The 18,845-nt window shown below is 36.4% G+C and overlaps 1 protein-coding gene across 7 annotated transcripts in view; it reads left to right on the top strand.

Moving 5' to 3' along the window:
- Positions 1-260: 260 nt before the first annotated feature.
- mlip (muscular LMNA-interacting protein) overlaps positions 261-18,845 on the top strand; it is a 62,470-nt gene continuing 43,885 nt past the window's right edge. For all 7 annotated transcript variants that reach the window (XM_009307055.5, XM_073920493.1, XM_001341587.9 and 4 more), the window contains exons 1-3: positions 261-402; positions 15,968-16,081; positions 18,704-18,835. In XM_009307055.5, the coding sequence (XP_009305330.2) occupies positions 367-402; positions 15,968-16,081; positions 18,704-18,835 (282 nt within the window). In that variant the 5' untranslated portion in view covers positions 261-366. The remainder of the gene's footprint in view (positions 403-15,967; positions 16,082-18,703; positions 18,836-18,845) is intronic.

Raw genomic sequence — 18,845 nt, 5'->3', positions numbered from 1 at the left:
CAACTAGGCTGAAGGAAAATGAAGGAGCGAATGAAGAATCAATACTATTTATTTACTTATTTATTTTTGCTCCTCTCTGCAGTCACTCCAGCTCCACAGCACTACTTGCACAGTCTCACGCTTATTACTTTTAGTGCAAGAAACTAAATGATCCCCCATCACAGGAAATGGTTCCAGTGATTGTTGTCAAGGGCTCCCCGCTGTCTGCTGTCTATTTGTGGCTCTCTGAGCTCTATAAATGGCGGTCAGAGCGAGAGAGAGAGAGTGATTTCGACACTCTCACTACACACACACACACACACACGGGCCTTCACAATGACAGTATAGCAGCCTCTGTGCAAACACACTTTCAGCACAAGCAAAAACATGGCCTTGGAACAACCACACAGGACCTTGGGAAAGGTAAGTGGCTTGAAAACCTGGGTTTGAAAAGAAGAAGCGCAATTATTGTGTGCTTTTCTTTGCTCGAGCGTTGGCTCCATTTAACTTTTCTTTTAGTGCGTGAAGTGTGTGATCGAGTTGGATTAGTCTTTTACTTTTCAATCTAATCCATCTCTCTGTGATGTTGGAGGTCTTTGGCAATGAATGAAGGACGTTAAAATAAACGTTCATGACGGTTAAATATTTGCTGCTGGAAGTTCATGGTCAGAACAACAACGTGGACGGGAACTAAACTGCACTGGTGACACTTTACAATAAGGTTACGTTAGTTAATACATTTACTGACATGAACAAACAATGAACATAACATTAATTACAGTATTTTTGTTAGTTAGCATTAGTTAATGAAAATAAAGTCATTCATTGTTAGTTCATGTTAACTCACTGTGTATTAACTAATGTTTACAAGCATTTGGATGGTAATAATGCAGTAATAAATGCTGTACTATGAGTATTGTTCAATCTTAGTTCATATTAGTGAATGCATTAGCTAATGAAACCTTATTGTAAAGTGTAACCACTGCACTGACTGTTTATGTCATAATTAATCTGAGCATTCATTACTGATTTCTTATTACTAGCCACATCATTTATATGCTTGATATGCATGATTTTGCTTAATATAAATGTTATATATGACATACAATATGTAAAGTTGACCCTGATTACCATAATAAGCCTTTAAATTGCACTTTAAGCTAAATGCTCTCTTGCAAAAATAGCTAGAACAATATTATGCACTGTCATCATGGCAACGACGACATACATTATTCATTAGAAATGAGTTTTTCAAATGGTTATGCTTCAAAATATGTTGGGAATATTTAGAAAATAATATACGTTTCACGAGTGGGCTAATAATTTTGACTTCGACTATGTTAAACACACAATATAATTAGTGACACTTTAGGATTACATTTTATTTGATAGCATTCGAGATCTATTTTAACATTCTATTTTAGTTAAAGCTAATCTCGACATTTACTACTTAATTTACATTTACATGTATAATTGCATTAGTTATGCATGATGAATGAACCAAGGTTATTATAATTATTTGCATTTTTTTATTCAGTTTTTATTTAGTTTATTATATATATATATATATATATATATATATATATATATATATATATATATATATATATATATATATATATATATATATATATATATACATACATTTAGTTTATATTAGTTTAGTTATTTTATTATTTTAATAAACTATTTTTAATTTGCTGTACATTTGTGTTTTATTAACTTTATTTATTTTTTATTCATGGATTTAATCATTTTTTGTTTAGTTTTTATTTTGTGGTCACATTTCTGTTTATTTAATTAATTAAAGTAAAAAGTAAAAACAAATACTGAATCCAAAACCATAAAAAAATGCAAGAATTGAAAGAAAAAATGATGAGTTAAACATTTAGTGCTGATGAAATCTGAAAATGATTATTTATTTTGTTTATTTTTTATTTATTTATTGTTTATTATTTATTCATGTTTTTTTATTAAGATTTGTTTTTTATTTATTTTTCTTATTTAATTGAATTACATTTTTTATTATTATTTAATCATCATTTTTTATTTAATTTGTTTCAGATAGGTTAGGATTAGATTTTAGATAAGGTTAATTTAATTAATTAATCTGTTCATTAATAGTTTGGGTTACGGTTTAGTCTTGTTAATTATTTATTTTTTATTTATTTATTTATATATTTTTTTATTATTTATTCATTTAATTTAATTTAATTAATTTCAAATAGGTTAGGGTTATATTTTAGATTTGTTTTTAGTTGATTTTTTTATTTAGTTTAATAATTTATTTTTGTTTTTTCTTATTTCTTTTTTATTTAAATAATTTTAGATTAATAGGTTAGTGTTAGATTTTAGATTTGGTTTTTTAAGTTTAGTTTAATTTAACCTGATTTAGTTTAGATTGTGATTGATTTTGGCCAATAAATTTAGTCTTTGTCTTACCTGTTATAACCCTGTTATGATCACTATAGGTTAAACCGGTCGAACTATGTTGCTCATTAGCTGATGCATTAACTAATACAACCACAAATGAGACCTCATTTTAATATGCTACCTCTTGTTTATTAATTATTATTAAAATTTAAATTACCAATCAAAAGTCCCATTTACTTTTTAAGTAGGACTACACAATAACAAGAACCTATCAATGTTTAAATGATGTATAACAATAGTAATCATGACATAATTTGAGTGTTTACTATGTTTAATTGACTTGTATTAGCACTGAGTGTTACGGGAGTGTTGTGTTTCCTCTGCCTCGTGTGTGTGTGTGTGTGTGTGTGTGTGTGTGTGTGTGTTGCATAAGTTATATTTATCTATGAGGCATCATGCAAGGCGCTTCACATTTGGCTCTTCGTTTAGTGCCAGTTTTTAATAACTGGGCGATAGATAGATAAATAGGCGAGTTACTGTAAAAATAGTTCACAATTACTGTGTAATGTCTCCTAAAACTTCCCTCTTTAGGCTTTGGTCCTATTTTTGGTGACTGTCGCTTTAAATGCAAATGAGATTGTGCTCATTCTGATGAGGACAGAGCTACAAACGCCTGTGTGTCAGCATAGTGGCAGATTTAAAAACAAGACTAACATCCTATGCTAATGAGGAAGAGATGGTCACAAGTGGGCGGGGCTTTCCCCCTCTGATGACACGTACAATGGGAGAACGTCAATCAAAGTGTTTCTGCAGACTGTGTCATTATAAAAGTGAGACAATGAGTTCATTTGACTCTTGGTTTAGTGTCAGTTTTGAATTTGCTTTTAGTAACCGAGGAGAGTTACTGTGAAAAATAGCTTCACAAACATTGCAAAAACAACACCCGGACAGTTCTCTGGAAATTTCTCAGAGCACAGGGATGCGTCTGATGAAAGGGTTAAGAAAAAAAACAGAGTTGTAGAGGAACTACAGGCACTCTGAGCATTGTAAATAAAGCCCTGCTAGTGTTTGATGCAGTCTCTTATCATATGCTGAAGCCCACAGGCCCCTGACAGCGCTTTGCTCTTTCATTCTTGCTAGGAAACTGCATGTGGTCACTGTGTGTGCAGGTTAAAACCTCCTCCAGAAGCCAGAGACACACCCGCACGTGGCTTTTCAACCCCCACTGTTGACATGCTATAGCATTTATGCAAACTTAACTCTCTGGCATGCAAAACATGTGGCTTTGGTTTGCTGCCGCAGATATTCTGGTTTGGCTTATGCTGCCACCCACGACAAACTTTACTCTGTAGACAACAACTTCTGAATCAGACATTAATGCTTACGGCAAATCCAAAAGCCATTCGAGGCAGGACGGAATGAAAATAGATGGTTATTTACAGTGCAAACGGATAACAAGGCCAGCTGTTAGACTGAAAAGGTCAGAACAATCATGACAAAAAGATAATATAGCAAGATATTAACCCTCTGATGCCCATATTTTATTTTCATAAAAAATCTCAATGTGGTCATTGTTTATTTTTAAGTATAATTTACGCTATTAGCAAACCACATCCGTATCACCCTGCAGCCTAAGAGCGGTTACCTACTGAAGCTAAGCAGGGCTGAGCCTGGTCAGTACCTGGATGAGAGACCACATGGGTGAGGCCAGCAGGGGGCGCTCAAACTGCAGTCTGTGTGAGTCCTAATGCCCCAGTATAGTCAAGGGGACAATATACTGTCAGGTAACACTGTCTTTCGGATGAGACGTTAAACTGAGGTCCTAACTCAATGTGTTGTCATTAAAATCCTATGGCAGTCCTGGTAAAGAGTAGGGGTTTAACCCCGGTGTCCTGGCCAAATTCCCTCTTTAAGCCCTTACCCATGGCCTCCCAGTCATCCCCATCCACTGAATTGGCTCTATCACTGTCTCTCTACTAGACCTATAGCTGGTGTGAGAAATAGTGAAATAGTGTTTGAAGTGTCCTGTATATAGTGTTTGAAGTGTCCTGTATATAGTGTTTGAAGTGTCCTGTATATAGTGTTTGAAGTGTCCTGTATATAGTGTTTGAAGTGTCCTGTATATAGTGTTTGAAGTGTCCTGTATACAGTGTTTGAAGTGTCCTGTATACAGTGTTTGAAGTGTCCTGTATACAGTGTTTGAAGTGTCCTGTATACAGTGTTTGAAGTGTCCTGTATATAGTGTTTGAAGTGTCCTGTATATAGTGTTTGAAGTGTCCTGTATATAGTGTTTGAAGTGTCCTGTATACAGTGTTTGAAGTGTCCTGTATACAGTGTTTGAAGTGTCCTGTATACAGTGTTTGAAGTGTCCTGTATACAGTGTTTGAAGTGTCCTGTATACAGTGTTTGAAGTGTCCTGTATATAGTGTTTGAAGTGTCCTGTATATAGTGTTTGAAGTGTCCTGTATATAGTGTTTGAAGTGTCCTGTATACAGTGTTTGAAGTGTCCTGTATACAGTGTTTGAAGTGTCCTGTATATAGTGTTTGAAGTGTCCTGTATACAGTGTTTGAAGTGTCCTGTATATAGTGTTTGAAGTGTCCTGTATACAGTGTTTGAAGTGTCCTGTATATAGTGTTTGAAGTGTCCTGTATATAGTGTTTGAAGTGTCCTGTATACAGTGTTTGAAGTGTCCTGTATACAGTGTTTGAAGTGTCCTGTATATAGTGTTTGAAGTGTCCTGTATACAGTGTTTGAAGTGTCCTGTATATAGTGTTTGAAGTGTCCTGTATACAGTGTTTGAAGTGTCCTGTATATAGTGTTTGAAGTGTCCTGTATATAGTGTTTGAAGTGTCCTGTATATAGTGTTTGAAGTGTCCTGTATATAGTGTTTGAAGTGTCCTGTATAATACAGTGTTTGAAGTGTCCTGTATATAGTGTTTGAAGTGTCCTGTATACAGTGTTTGAAGTGTCCTGTATATAGTGTTTGAAGTGTCCTGTATACAGTGTTTGAAGTGTCCTGTATACAGTGTTTGAAGTGTCCTGTATATAGTGTTTGAAGTGTCCTGTATATAGTGTTTGAAGTGTCCTGTATACAGTGTTTGAAGTGTCCTGTATATAGTGTTTGAAGTGCCCTGTATATAGTGTTTGAAGTGTCCTGTATATAGTGTTTGAAGTGTCCTGTATATAGTGTTTGAAGTGTCCTGTATACAGTGTTTGAAGTGTCCTGTATACAGTGTTTGAAGTGTCCTGTATATAGTGTTTGAAGTGTCCTGTATACAGTGTTTGAAGTGTCCTGTATATAGTGTTTGAAGTGTCCTGTATACAGTGTTTGAAGTGTCCTGTATATAGTGTTTGAAGTGTCCTGTATACAGTGTTTGAAGTGTCCTGTATACAGTGTTTGAAGTGTCCTGTATATAGTGTTTGAAGTGTCCTGTATATAGTGTTTGAAGTGTCCTGTATATAGTGTTTGAAGTGTCCTGTATACAGTGTTTGAAGTGTCCTGTATACAGTGTTTGAAGTGTCCTGTATATAGTGTTTGTAGTGTCCTGTATACAGTGTTTGAAGTGTCCTGTATATAGTGTTTGAAGTGTCCTGTATACAGTGTTTGAAGTGTCCTGTATATAGTTTTTGAAGTGCCCTGTATACAGTGTTTGAAGTGTCCTGTATACAGTGTTTGAAGTGTCCTGTATACAGTGTTTGAAGTGTCCTGTATACAGTGTTTGAAGTGTCCTGTATACAGTGTTTGAAGTGTCCTGTATACAGTGTTTGAAGTGTCCTGTATATAGTGTTTGAAGTGTCCTGTATATAGTGTTTGAAGTGTCCTGTATACAGTGTTTGAAGTGTCCTGTATATAGTGTTTGAAGTGTCCTGTATATAGTGTTTGAAGTGTCCTGTATATAGTGTTTGAAGTGTCCTGTATACAGTGTTTGAAGTGTCCTGTATACAGTGTTTGAAGTGTCCTGTATATAGTGTTTGAAGTGTCCTGTATACAGTGTTTGAAGTGTCCTGTATATAGTGTTTGAAGTGTCCTGTATACAGTGTTTGAAGTGTCCTGTATATAGTGTTTGAAGTGTCCTGTATATAGTGTTTGAAGTGTCCTGTATACAGTGTTTGAAGTGTCCTGTATATAGTGTTTGAAGTGTCCTGTATATAGTGTTTGAAGTGTCCTGTATACAGTGTTTGAAGTGTCCTGTATATAGTGTTTGAAGTGTCCTGTATATAGTGTTTGAAGTGTCCTGTATACAGTGTTTGAAGTGTCCTGTATATAGTGTTTGAAGTGTCCTGTATACAGTGTTTGAAGTGTCCTGTATACAGTGTTTGAAGTGTCCTGTATACAGTGTTTGAAGTGTCCTGTATACAGTGTTTGAAGTGTCCTGTATATAGTGTTTGAAGTGTCCTGTATATAGTGTTTGAAGTGTCCTGTATATAGTGTTTGAAGTGTCCTGTATATAGTGTTTGAAGTGTCCTGTATACAGTGTTTGAAGTGTCCTGTATACAGTGTTTGAAGTGTCCTGTATACAGTGTTTGAAGTGTCCTGTATACAGTGTTTGAAGTGTCCTGTATATAGTGTTTGAAGTGTCCTGTATATAGTGTTTGAAGTGTATACTGTATATTATTAGTGGGCATAGATAAATTTGTTTAATCTAGATTAATCTCGGGACTAATCTAGATTAAAATGGCTCGTTTGATTTCCGCCGAAGGCCTTCAGAATATGTGAGCTACCCAAAAAATCAAGTGTTTGAGAACGGGTTTCTCAAGCCAGGTGTCTCATTAGACCAGAGGCTCATCTCCTGTTTCCAAAATGCATCACAAACTGCTTGAGAAACTGTTCTACTATGATAATTGGTGGTAAAAATAAATGATGTTCAATGAGATATTAACTGTTTATGCAGTAAGACATGAATGTTGTAGGCCTACATAAACTCAGATAAGCAGGCATGGGTCAGAGGCAGGCGGCGTGGGTCAAAGGAGAGAGACCAGAATGGGTTCGGGGCAGGCGGCGTGGATCAAAGTCGAGGTACAAGGCAGGGTTCAAGGCAGGCAAGGCAAGGTCAAGGGACAGTCCGGATAATAACGGGGAGATCAGGCAAGGAGATGAACGCTCAGAAATGTCAGTAAGGGCAGAACAAGACTTCGCCCTGGAGTGTTTGGACTGCTTATATGTGTGTGTGTGGTGATCAGTGAGATAGATGTGCTGCAGGTGCGTTGCAATCAGTGTCTGAAGATGATGTAATGGTTAGAAGTCCGGTGATGGTGACCTCTGCTGGCCAGCGAGGGGAATGACTGGGACCAAGTCGGTGACAGTTCCCAATTGAAATAGACAGCTGAAAATGCTGTCGTGCAAATATAGTGTCCGAGTGAACTCTAACTAGAAAGGAAATTTGCCTTAGTTATAGAAAGTTCAAGCAAAAGTGCATCTTTAGGCACGCTGCATATTGAATTGAGTGTCATAGAGCATCTGCTAGATCATATACATGGGCAGAATGTTGCTATGCAACAGACATAATGATCGGCTCAGGCTGCTGTGCTGTCATATGGTGAACAGATGTTTGCATCAAATAGCGTTAACCAGCACTTCTTAGCAGCTATAAGTCTGATCAATCTGCAATGCTAATGTGGACATCAATAGATACAAAGATCAACAGTAAAGGTTATACTGAAAAAAAAACTCTTAAGATTTACTTTAAAATACTTCAAGTGGTTGATTTAGGTAGCTCTGATGTCCAGTAAAGTCTAGACACGCTTTCAGCCGGAAGTACGATATTTATATTTATATATAAAACCGGTTTTATAGGGGTTTTGCCATTTCCAGCATGGTCTTAGCTGGTATATATAATGTTTATATATAACATATATAATGTTAAACATATATAATGTTTTTATTATTATTTATTTGTTCAGATTTTTTTTTACATCCCAATTGTATATTTTTTAATACCCAGTTGTATTTAAAGAAAAGGTATGCTGAATAAAAGGTCTATGTATACAGGTATGTTTGGCTTTTGACACATTATTTAAAATATGTGGCTAAGAAATAGCTATTAATGTTTTTATTTTTATTTTTGGCGGGACCACAGATCCCCAACAGCACAGAAGGGTTAAGCAAGCTGATGTTGCATCTGTGTTTTGGACACAACACACTGTCCTGGGACAAACACACCCCATTGCTTGGGAATGGGCTGGAAATCTGAGCCTGCACGGAACGGTATGATCCACATAACACTGGGCTACAGAGAGCACAGAGGAGAGATTTTATGTGCGAGTAGGAGATGCCCGCCGAGGTCTTTGACTGCTTCTGTTTGTTTGCGACTTTCTCTGTGTCTGTGCTGCTGACACTGCAGGGGTACCGAAAGCTCTGCGTGAAGCCCACTTTTGTGGATGCGAGATGTAGGTGTACAAGATTCTGTGTAGTGCTTAAAACGCGAAGACTAAATTCCTGATTTGCTCTCTAATCACTCTGGAACTGCAGGGAAGTGTTGAATTTAATGAAACCCAAACAGGTACACACAGCTCCAACGCCACCTCTAGTGCTGTTTGTGTTCTAGTGCATTAATAGTTCTTCTTTAAAGTTCTTCTCTGAGATGTATGGACCCTTTTCACATAATATTCTAATCTGATTCATTCATTTACCTTCAGCCTAGTGCCTGATTTTTCAGAGGTCACCACAGTGGAATGAACCGCCAACTATTTCAGCATGTTTACGCAGCTTCCAGCTGTAAGCCAGCATATACTAGTCTCCTATAGTGCATGTGTTTGGAATGTGAGGGAAACCTGAGCACCTGGTGCATGGGAAACCCACGGCAACATGGGGAGAACATGCAAACTCCACACAGAAACCCTAACTGGCCTAGCCGGGACTCGAACCAGCGATCTTCTTGCTGTGAGGCGACAATGCTAACCACTGAGCCGCCGTGTCGCCTTTCTATAACATCGATTCCTTCGATTTAGCTCCAGACTGACTGACGCTTGGCCGAAGGGTTGGAAATCTCCTGCTAAGCTTAATTAGTCAAGCAATGATTGGCTAAATCCCTGTGTATTCACACCTTCTTATAGATTGTCTTGCGCAAATTATATGATAAATTACAAATGAATTCCTTTATCTGGATTAGCTCTGCGCGTGTGATGTACGCTGCATTTTAAGTGATAATTAACGGCTTGTTTTGATGGAAATATCTGGAGAGGATGAGATAAAGGGACTTGCAGCTGACTGAGTGACAGAAAATATGGGTAAACAGACCTAAAAAGAATTATTTTCAGAGCTATGAACATGTTTGTGAGCGAAGTGTGAATGAACTATTGCTCTGGAGAGTGATTCATTTGATTTAATGTGGCAGTGAATTTGACTAATGGGGGATTTATGGGCAATGCCATTGTGAAATGTGTAAAGTAAAAATACATATGGCAAGTTAAAGACTCACACTTATGGGTTTTTATGGTTTGATTTTTTCTATTTAAATAAATAAAGGATTGAGAGGCGAACTATGTACAGTTGAGGTCAGAATTATTAGCCCCTCTGAATACTTTTCCCCAATTTCTGTTTAACGGAGAGAAGATTATTTCAGCACATTTCTAAATATAATAGTTTTAATAACTGATTTATTTTATCTTTGTCATGATGACAGCACATAATATTAGACTAGATATTCTTCAAGACACCAGTATTCATCTTTAAAGGCTAACTAGGTTAAATAGGGTAAAGTTAAGGTAAATAAGCAAGTCATTGTATAACAGTGTTGGTTCTAGTTTAAATGGCACCCCATGGGGCCCCATCCCCCAAGAATTAAAGACACTATGAGGTTGACTTCATATATATTTTAAATATTTGAATATATATTTTAAATATAAACATTTAAAATATTATTAGGGCGACGCAGTGGCGCAGTAGATAGTGCTGTCGCCTCACAGCAAGAAGGTTGCTGATTCGAGCCTCGGATGGGTCAGTTGGCGTTTCTGTGTGGAGTTTGCGTGAGTTTCCTCCGGGTGCTTCGGTTTCCCCCACAGTCCAAACACATGCGGTACAGGTGAATTGGGTAGGCTAAATTGTCAGTTGTGTATTAATGTGAATGAGTGTGTGTGTGAATGTTTCCCAGAGATGGGTTGCAGCTGGAAGGGCATCCACTGCGTAAAAACGTGCTGGATAAGTTGGCGGTTCATTCCGCTGTGGCAACCCCGGATTAATAAAGGGACTAAGCCGACAAGAAAAGGAATGAAAGAAAATAATCATTAAAAATACATTTAAATAAATTTATTTATTTTCGATAAACAAACACTTTGTTTATTATTATTATTATTATTATTATACAATTAATATTCTAAGTAAATTACAGAAATTAACCCTAAATGTAACTAAAAAACAATGTAAAGACACAACTGTAATATGCAACCCGGTGTCATCCTAAAAGACGGCAGGGAGGTACATATTTTTGCAGTTTTTGTTTTCGCAAATCAACGAGAGGCTGCTGTGCGCTTTTCATTTGTCAAATTTCTTTTGCGTGTGCCGTTCGCGGCCGCTGTTCTTGCGTAAACTCACCAGAGGCCTGCTGTTTAGACTGCCTGCCCGACCAACCAATCGATCGACCCACCCTCCTCCTTCCCTAAACCCAACCAATTTTACCAATAGACAGAAGCTAACATGGGACTACGTTATCAGAATGAGCCTGGGTTGGTAATATTCTAAGACTTTTGCATAAATATTAATAACGACAGGTCTACAGAATACAAATAATATATGTTTTATGTAATTATCTGTTGTCTTAGACTTGATTCATAGCCATGAATTAATGTTATAAAGTCTTAGTTATATCCCTTACTGAATATTCCTCCTTTCTGCTTCACAGCCATGCCTAGTCAAAGTAACATCATCATCATCATCATCATCATCATCATATGATGTAAACTTTAGTTTTGTCAAATGGCTTTCTGGGCATATGCGTCAATTTGTTTCCACCAGCACACTGTTGCACATGAAGAATAACAAACTTGCCTGTTTAAAAGATGCCAAATGTGCATAGCCCCTAACATCATTATTCTGGAATAACCACTGTAAATTAATACACTTGCATAAAGTAGATCTTATCTTTAAGCTTTTACTGGGGCACTTTTTTTTTTTTGCACCATCTCCCCATGCCGCCCCCAGCAAGATGCTGCGATTTTGTCATATGGGCGATTGCCCTTACTGCCCATGCCTAAATTCACCTCTGTTGTACAACAGTGGTTTGTTCTGTAGACAATCCAAAACACATATTGCTTGAGGCAGTTAACAATATAGATCAGCAGTTTCTGAAATACTCAGAGCAGCCTTTCTGGCACCAACAACCATGTCACATTTAAAGTCACTTAAATCTTCTTTCTTCTTCATTCTGATGCTCAGTTTGAACTGCAGCAGATCGTCATGACCATGTCTACATGCCTAAATGCATTGAGTTGATGACAGGTGATTGGCTGATTAAAAGTTTGCATTACCGAGCAGTTGGACAGGTGTACCTAATAAAGTGGCCGGTGAGTGAATGTTTTCCTTGATAATGCTTCATGATTTAAGAATCTTGAAATATTTGGATTGGAAGCAAGACAACAGCTCTAAGAAAGAAAACCATTTTTTTGCATGAAAGATAAAAATGCCAAGTACATTTTCTGACAAAAAAAGGACTTTCTAGAGAAGCAGCAGCACATCGGGCTTTGTGTGTTGCCTTTTTTTGTGTTGCAGATTTTCTTTGTGCACATCAGAAAGCAGCAGGTCATTTGTATCTTTTCTGATTGCACAGAAGTAATAATAATTGCACTATTACTTAATACTCAAATGCAGCATTTTAGCATGAGTGAACAGGTGACTGTGTCTCTGATTATAATGATGAGGGCTGGCAACATCATGCAGGAGATCTGCAAACGCAAAGGAGCCAACGCACCATCATTACAGTTTAGCCTGTGATTATAATGACAGCATTCAAGACATCGTTAGCAGTGTGTGAGAGTGTGTTTTCTGCACACTGGACGAATACGGCCACAGAGGATCTGTGTGTTGCGTTATGCTTTTCATAGTCTGTTTGTGCATCTCTCTCTTTTGAAACTGAATATGTGGGTCATTCTGTCCCGAGCAGCACAGTTCATTTCTTTAAATCTTGTGCTGTAGCCGCTCACAGAAATACAGTAACGACAATAGCGGCTTTCCTTTTTTTTTTTTGAGCGAGATGCTAATAGTCTCGGGTTAAACAACATTTGATGCACTCCTTTTTTTTGTTTTTTTAAATAATTATTGTATTTATTAATTCATTTTCTTGTCGGCTTAGTCCCTTTATTAATCCGGGGTCACCACAGCAGAATGAACCGCCAACTTATCCAGCAAGTTTTTACACAGTGGATGTCCTTCCAGCTGCAACCCATCTCTGGGAAGCACCCGGAGGAAACACACGCGAACATGCAAACTCCACACAGAAACGCCAACTGAGCTGAGGCTCGAACCAGCGACCCAGCGACCTTCTTGCTGTCAGGCGACAGCACTACCTACTGCGCCACTGCCTCGCCCTTATTATATTTGATAAATTAAATTAAATTAAATTAAATTAAATTTAATTTAATTTAATTTAATTTAATTTAATTTAATTTAATTTAATTTAATTTAATTTAATTAAACTCAAGTTTTTAATTATTTAATTTTATTTTATGTAGAGTTTTTCTTCACTTACAGATTGAAAAAGTCATTCTTTAAGTCAGCCTTTAAATAGGGAGATTATCAAAACACTTTTTTTTTTGTCAATTTTGAGCAAGATGCTAGTGGTCTAATTTGATTCAATGATTTATGCTAAGCTAAGCTACAAGTAACCAGGGGATTTGTAAAATGACCCCATAAAAAAAGCAAAAAAAAAAAAAGCTGTGTTTCTTTAACCACTCAAGGAAGAAGGAAAACATTTCCAGTGATATATTTCTTCCACTCTCATCATTATAGTTGTGGTGTGGACCATTGCATTAAAATCAGAGCCGTATCCACATTTTTATAGTTGTCATTCTGGGTGTGAATAAGCCTTTAGGCTTGAAAAATGGACCTGGGGTCAAATTCTAGTGAATTCCTGGTAGTTTGCATAGTCTGTCCTTTTTGATATTGTTGATTTATTTAAAAATTTATTCAGCAAATAATTGTTCTCATATGTATCTTCCTAAAACGCACTCCTCAACATCACATTTCGAATACACGTGCCATAACTTTACATGTAATTTTTAGCTGTGCAAACAAATGAACCACCAATTACACTGAAAATAAACATCTGTTAATTAACGGTTTCGCTTAGCTCGTGATTCATCTGTTTCTTTCCAATTGTTTACACTTTCAGATAGTATTGTGGGATCTTGATCTCTCCTTCGTTAACTTTTTAAGTAAAACTGTAACTCTGCAGGGATTTTTTTTGACATTTCTTCAAGCTTGACACAACATTTTAGAACAAAATAAAAGACAGATTTTCTTTTTGCATCAGAAGTTGTCAGAACAATGTCCCATTGTTTAACTCAATATTATAAATAAATGGAAAACACCCATGAATCATGCGCAACATAGTTTAAATTCCTGGAATTTCATGACCTTTTAAAAACAATCCACATTTATTAGATATACATTTTTGTTTATAAAAAAACAAACAAAACCAAAACAACATTAGGAGTATTCCTATTTTATTTCAGTTTAAATGATTAATTTCACTTTCAGATAAAAACACCAAACCCATCAATACATACAGCGAGGAAATAACTATTGAACTTATTGTCATGTTTTTTTCCTGGGAATAATATTCCTAAAGGAGCTGTTGACATGGAATTAAACCAGATTTTAGTAAAAACCCAAAAAATACAAACATAAAAACAAAACAAACCCAAGAAATCTGAAAAAATTGGTAGTTTTATAATGATAGAGTTACACATGGAGAAAGTACTGAACTACTGAAATGCATTTAATACGTTATATAAAAGGCTTTTATTTTGAAGGCAGCTCAAAGACGCCTCTCATATGGAGAATAAAGACACATGCATTGCTCAGATGTGAAAGACGAAAACTCTTAACACATAATAAATGTCAAAAACATAACACTCAATAAACGTCGAAGATGCATCAAAAGTCCTGTTTTCAAGCTCATGAAGTTGGTTCAGACAATGAACAAAGGCTGCAAATAGTTTTAATCTCTACTCAAATCCCACACTTTTGGTAATCTTTCACAAAAGAGACATTGATTATGTTGAAAAAATGAGAAGGTGCGTCTTAAATCGAATAGTTATATGACATCTGCAAGTGATCACGAACAACATATTCCTCGCAAAAGCAATCATTGTCAGATATTAAACAGTGATCAGAAAGGGCCGTCCCGAACTCCTACATTCACACTCTAAATGAAGCCCTTTGTCTTTCCTGCAATCCAATGAATATACAACAGCTTGATGCAGTCTAGGAGACACATTGGCATTCGCAGACCGTTCCATGCCAGCGGCGCTGCAGAAGGTAAAACATTTTAAAGTTACTTTTAAAGGGGGCGGCTTAGTGGTTAGCACTGTGACCTCACAGCAAGAAGGTCTCTGGTTCAAATCTGGTCTAGTTAGCATTTCTTTGTGGAGTTTGCATGTTCTCCCTGTGTTGGTGTGGGTTTCCTCAGGGTGCTCCGGTTTCCCCCACAGTCCAAACACATGCGCTATAAGCGAATTGATGAACAAAATTGGCTGTACTGTATGAATGTGAGAGTGTATGGGTGTTTCCCAGTACTGGGATGCAGCTGGAAGGGCATCCGCTGTGTAAAACATATGCTGGAATAGTTAACGGTTTATTCCGCTCTGAAATAGAGACTAAGCCGAAGAAACAATGAATAAATAAATGGACTAGTGGCTTATTATCTGCTTAATATTAATATATTCATTCATTTTCTTGTCAGCTTAGTCCCTTAATTAATCTGGGGTCGCCACAGCGGAATGAACTGCCAACTTACCCAGTACATTTTTACACAGCGGATGCCCTTCCGGAAAATTATTAATATATTGTCTGTTTATTATACTTATAAAGCACCTGAATGCACTGAGTGATCAATCTCTAATCCTATTTTACATCCAAACCCAACTACTACCCTAATAACTATTAATAAGCATCAAATTAGGAGTTTATAGAGCTTAAATCATAGTTAATGGTTGATTAATAGTGTGGATTCTATCTTAAAATGAATAAAGTGTGGCCAAACAAAAGTCTAACCACATTTTCAATTCTTTTATTTTTAAGAAGCGTCAAATTCTGTCTCTATTAGCAAGACATGCACACATTTCAGAGCTTTCTGTTGACTAAATATGTTCTGCGGAAAGCTAGATAAATATGCATGATGGTGAAAGGAAATGATATGCAGCATGATATTTAAAATCACAGCTCTTGATTTGTGTCTTAGGCTGTAAACAGCGCTGTTGTAAATGTTGTTGTGACACTGAATGCTCCAATCAGACAATATGAGTCTGAAACATTACAGCTCATCCGGATACGGCACTCATTTTGATTCGGTCATTTGTTCGTGCCAACAGAAGCTTGATGGTTCTTTGTTGTTTCCATTTGCTCCTTGCTGTTTCTCTGCGTGAGTTGAAATCACTTTAATAATATGTGTTTATTTACAGGTCACCACGGTATTTGCAACCAAGCTCAAGTCTTTCCCCTTCGTGCCATTTCTGAAAAGGCTGCCTGCTGAGAACAGGGTCTGGAGGAAAGTATTTCAGACAAACAGAGCAAAGGTGAGGGTCACTCCTGAGAGATATTATGCCATGCTGTGTCCCTCAAACAGAAAGCAAATATAGGTTAACTGCTTACTTTGTGTGTGCCAAACTCAATTCAGTTGATGTTTTTGACAACACTATCGGTTGGGTTTAGGTAATGCAATGTTGGGTCAATTGGTGCTTCTGAAAACACTGTCACTTGGGTTTAGGGATTGTGATTGGGTCATTTGATGTTTTTGAAAACACTATCGGTTGGGTTTAGGGAAGGGGGCGATTGGGTCAACTGGTGGTTCAGAAAACACTATTGGTTGGGTTTAGGTAATGCAATGTTGGGTCAATCTGTGCTTTTGAAAACACTGTTGCTTGGGTTTAGGGTAGGGGGGATGGGGTCAATCGGTGCTTTTGAAAACACTATCGGTTGGCTTCAGGGAAGTGAGTGGGTGGGTGGGTCAGTTGATGTTTTTGACAACACTATCGGTTGGGTTTAGTTAATGCAATGTTGGGTCAATTCATGCTTCTGAAAACACTGTTGCTTGGGTTTAGGGAAGGGGTGATGGGGTAGATTATATTCGATTCTTAATCGATAGTTATATTGGGCAGAGACATACCAGACAGTCATAGTCTTTCTTTTGAGAAAGTATGCATATTAATATCAAACAGAAAGCAATAAATATATAAATAGTCACCTTACAATTATAAGGTTCTATCTGACATTTTTGTTAAAATTGAGTTATTCACATATTCTTATTAAATGACAACTTATTCACATTCTGTGATTTTTTTATATAAGTTGTTTACATTTTAAGACGTTTTATTTAAAAAATAAAAACAGTTAATTAATTTGAGCAGCAAATAAATATTCATTCTAAAACATTAAATAAATGTTATAGAAAGCATCAACATATTGTTACAACACCAAATTATATATATATATATATATATATATATATATATATATATATATATATATATATATATATATATATATATTAACTGTATTTCTTGAAAAGTAATGCTTCAATTAATGATCTGCCAGATATCTTACGATTCCAAGTGGGAAATATTTTTTTACAAGCTTCTATCTGCATTTATTTATCATTTTTTGCTTCAATTTGCAAATGTAAGAGAAGTTTGATAATTTACATTTAAAGTACATTTAGGGTCTCTGTTATGTTAATGTATGAAAGAGAACCGTTACAAACATATTTTTTGCTGGAACATCTCAAAATCATTTAGAACACAGATAGAACCTTAGAATTCCAAGGTGACGATACTATATATATATATACAGTATATATATATATATATATATATATATATATATATATATAGCAATACAGTATTCATAAAAGTTAAATCAGCAGATTCTTATTGTGTGTGAGTGTGTGTGTGTGCCAGTATAGCTATTTTGCATAGCTATTTACACATATATTACATTTACAACATTTCATATACATGTTACAAAATGTAAATGTACAAATGGAATCAAACATATGGATTGTCAAAGATGTCTAAATGATAAAATATGTCTCATGTAAAAAGACGAGATAAATAAAAGAAGAAATAAGTTTAAGTAATAGACGAATAATGCGTGTTGTAACAGGGTGGGAAAATAATACGCTTATGCTTCATCCCACTCCATGTTCGATCATGTTGAATTGTATTTTTTGTTAATGATATGTTGATATGTTGAGTATGATATTTCTGTTCGAAAATAAATAGATCAAATCAAATCAATAGCTTTATTTGCCCATGATGGCTGATTAAAAGGTTGTCCACAAGAAAGTAGGTTCATATTGTGCCACAGAGGAGAGTGAGTATGCCGAGTGGTTCTAGAAAAAAATAATTATCTTTTACTCTTATAACCTTCACATTTAGCACAAATCTTTGCTTTATTTAAATTAGAGTGTTGCCCAATGATTAAACGTTGATGAAATACTTTAAACTGACTAGGGTAAACCTTCACATTCACAGGGTTTGTGATGATGATGAGATTTGAGGATTGAAATGACATTTGCTGCTTTATTTTAGAGGTTTATTAAAGGCTGGTCATTTTTGACCTGGAGGATGAACGATGTATATCGAATCCTAAGTCAAATACAAAATTGTTTGGAGGAACTTGGCTGAACTGTTCCTTTAAATCACAAATATGTGACCAGAAGGAGTGTGACTTCTAAAGGGAGTGATTATGAATCTACCAACAGTCCCTCAGCAGAGAATAACCCACATCTCTGTGTGTGTGCAGTTGCCTACCTCTCTAAGAGGGAACCTTTTTCAGGTCTCCTATTGTGCATGCCTTAAATCAAGTTAAAAGGCCTCCGGTGAAGATTTATTTTTTTATTTTGACCAAAAGGGGACCTGTATGTGTGTGTGAAAGGGAAATTGTGAAAGGCATTTGCTGAAGGGCTTACACAATCAGGGTGGGTCATGTGTGCTTGCATGTGAGCAATACACGAGGGACATGGTCTTCTGCTGAAAAGATGTTCAAGCTGGAGCACACGCACATATAAATGCATTCACTCTTGTATATCGGCAAGATGCACGGGAGCCAGAAATAGCCGTCGGTAGTAGGGGCCTTCTTTGGGACAGCTGCCGTTTCCGATTTGGCGTGGCTTTGTAACATCTCCTGTTCAATGTCAGTCTTCAGGAGAGCCAGGGGACTGTGAGAAGAGCATGGCAGAAGGAGGAGTCTACAAGGCTGAGGTGGTTTTCGTGCAAGACGCTGAAGATGGCCAGATTGGAGAAATGCGCAAGAACACCACTCAAAACGAGGTGAGTATTT

Source organism: Danio rerio, chromosome 13 (assembly GCF_049306965.1).
Source record: "Danio rerio strain Tuebingen ecotype United States chromosome 13, GRCz12tu, whole genome shotgun sequence".
In the NCBI taxonomy this organism is placed as follows: domain Eukaryota; kingdom Metazoa; phylum Chordata; class Actinopteri; order Cypriniformes; family Danionidae; genus Danio; species Danio rerio.
The sequence above is the reverse complement of the archived record's forward strand: the minus strand, read 5'-3'. Positions and strand labels throughout refer to the sequence as shown.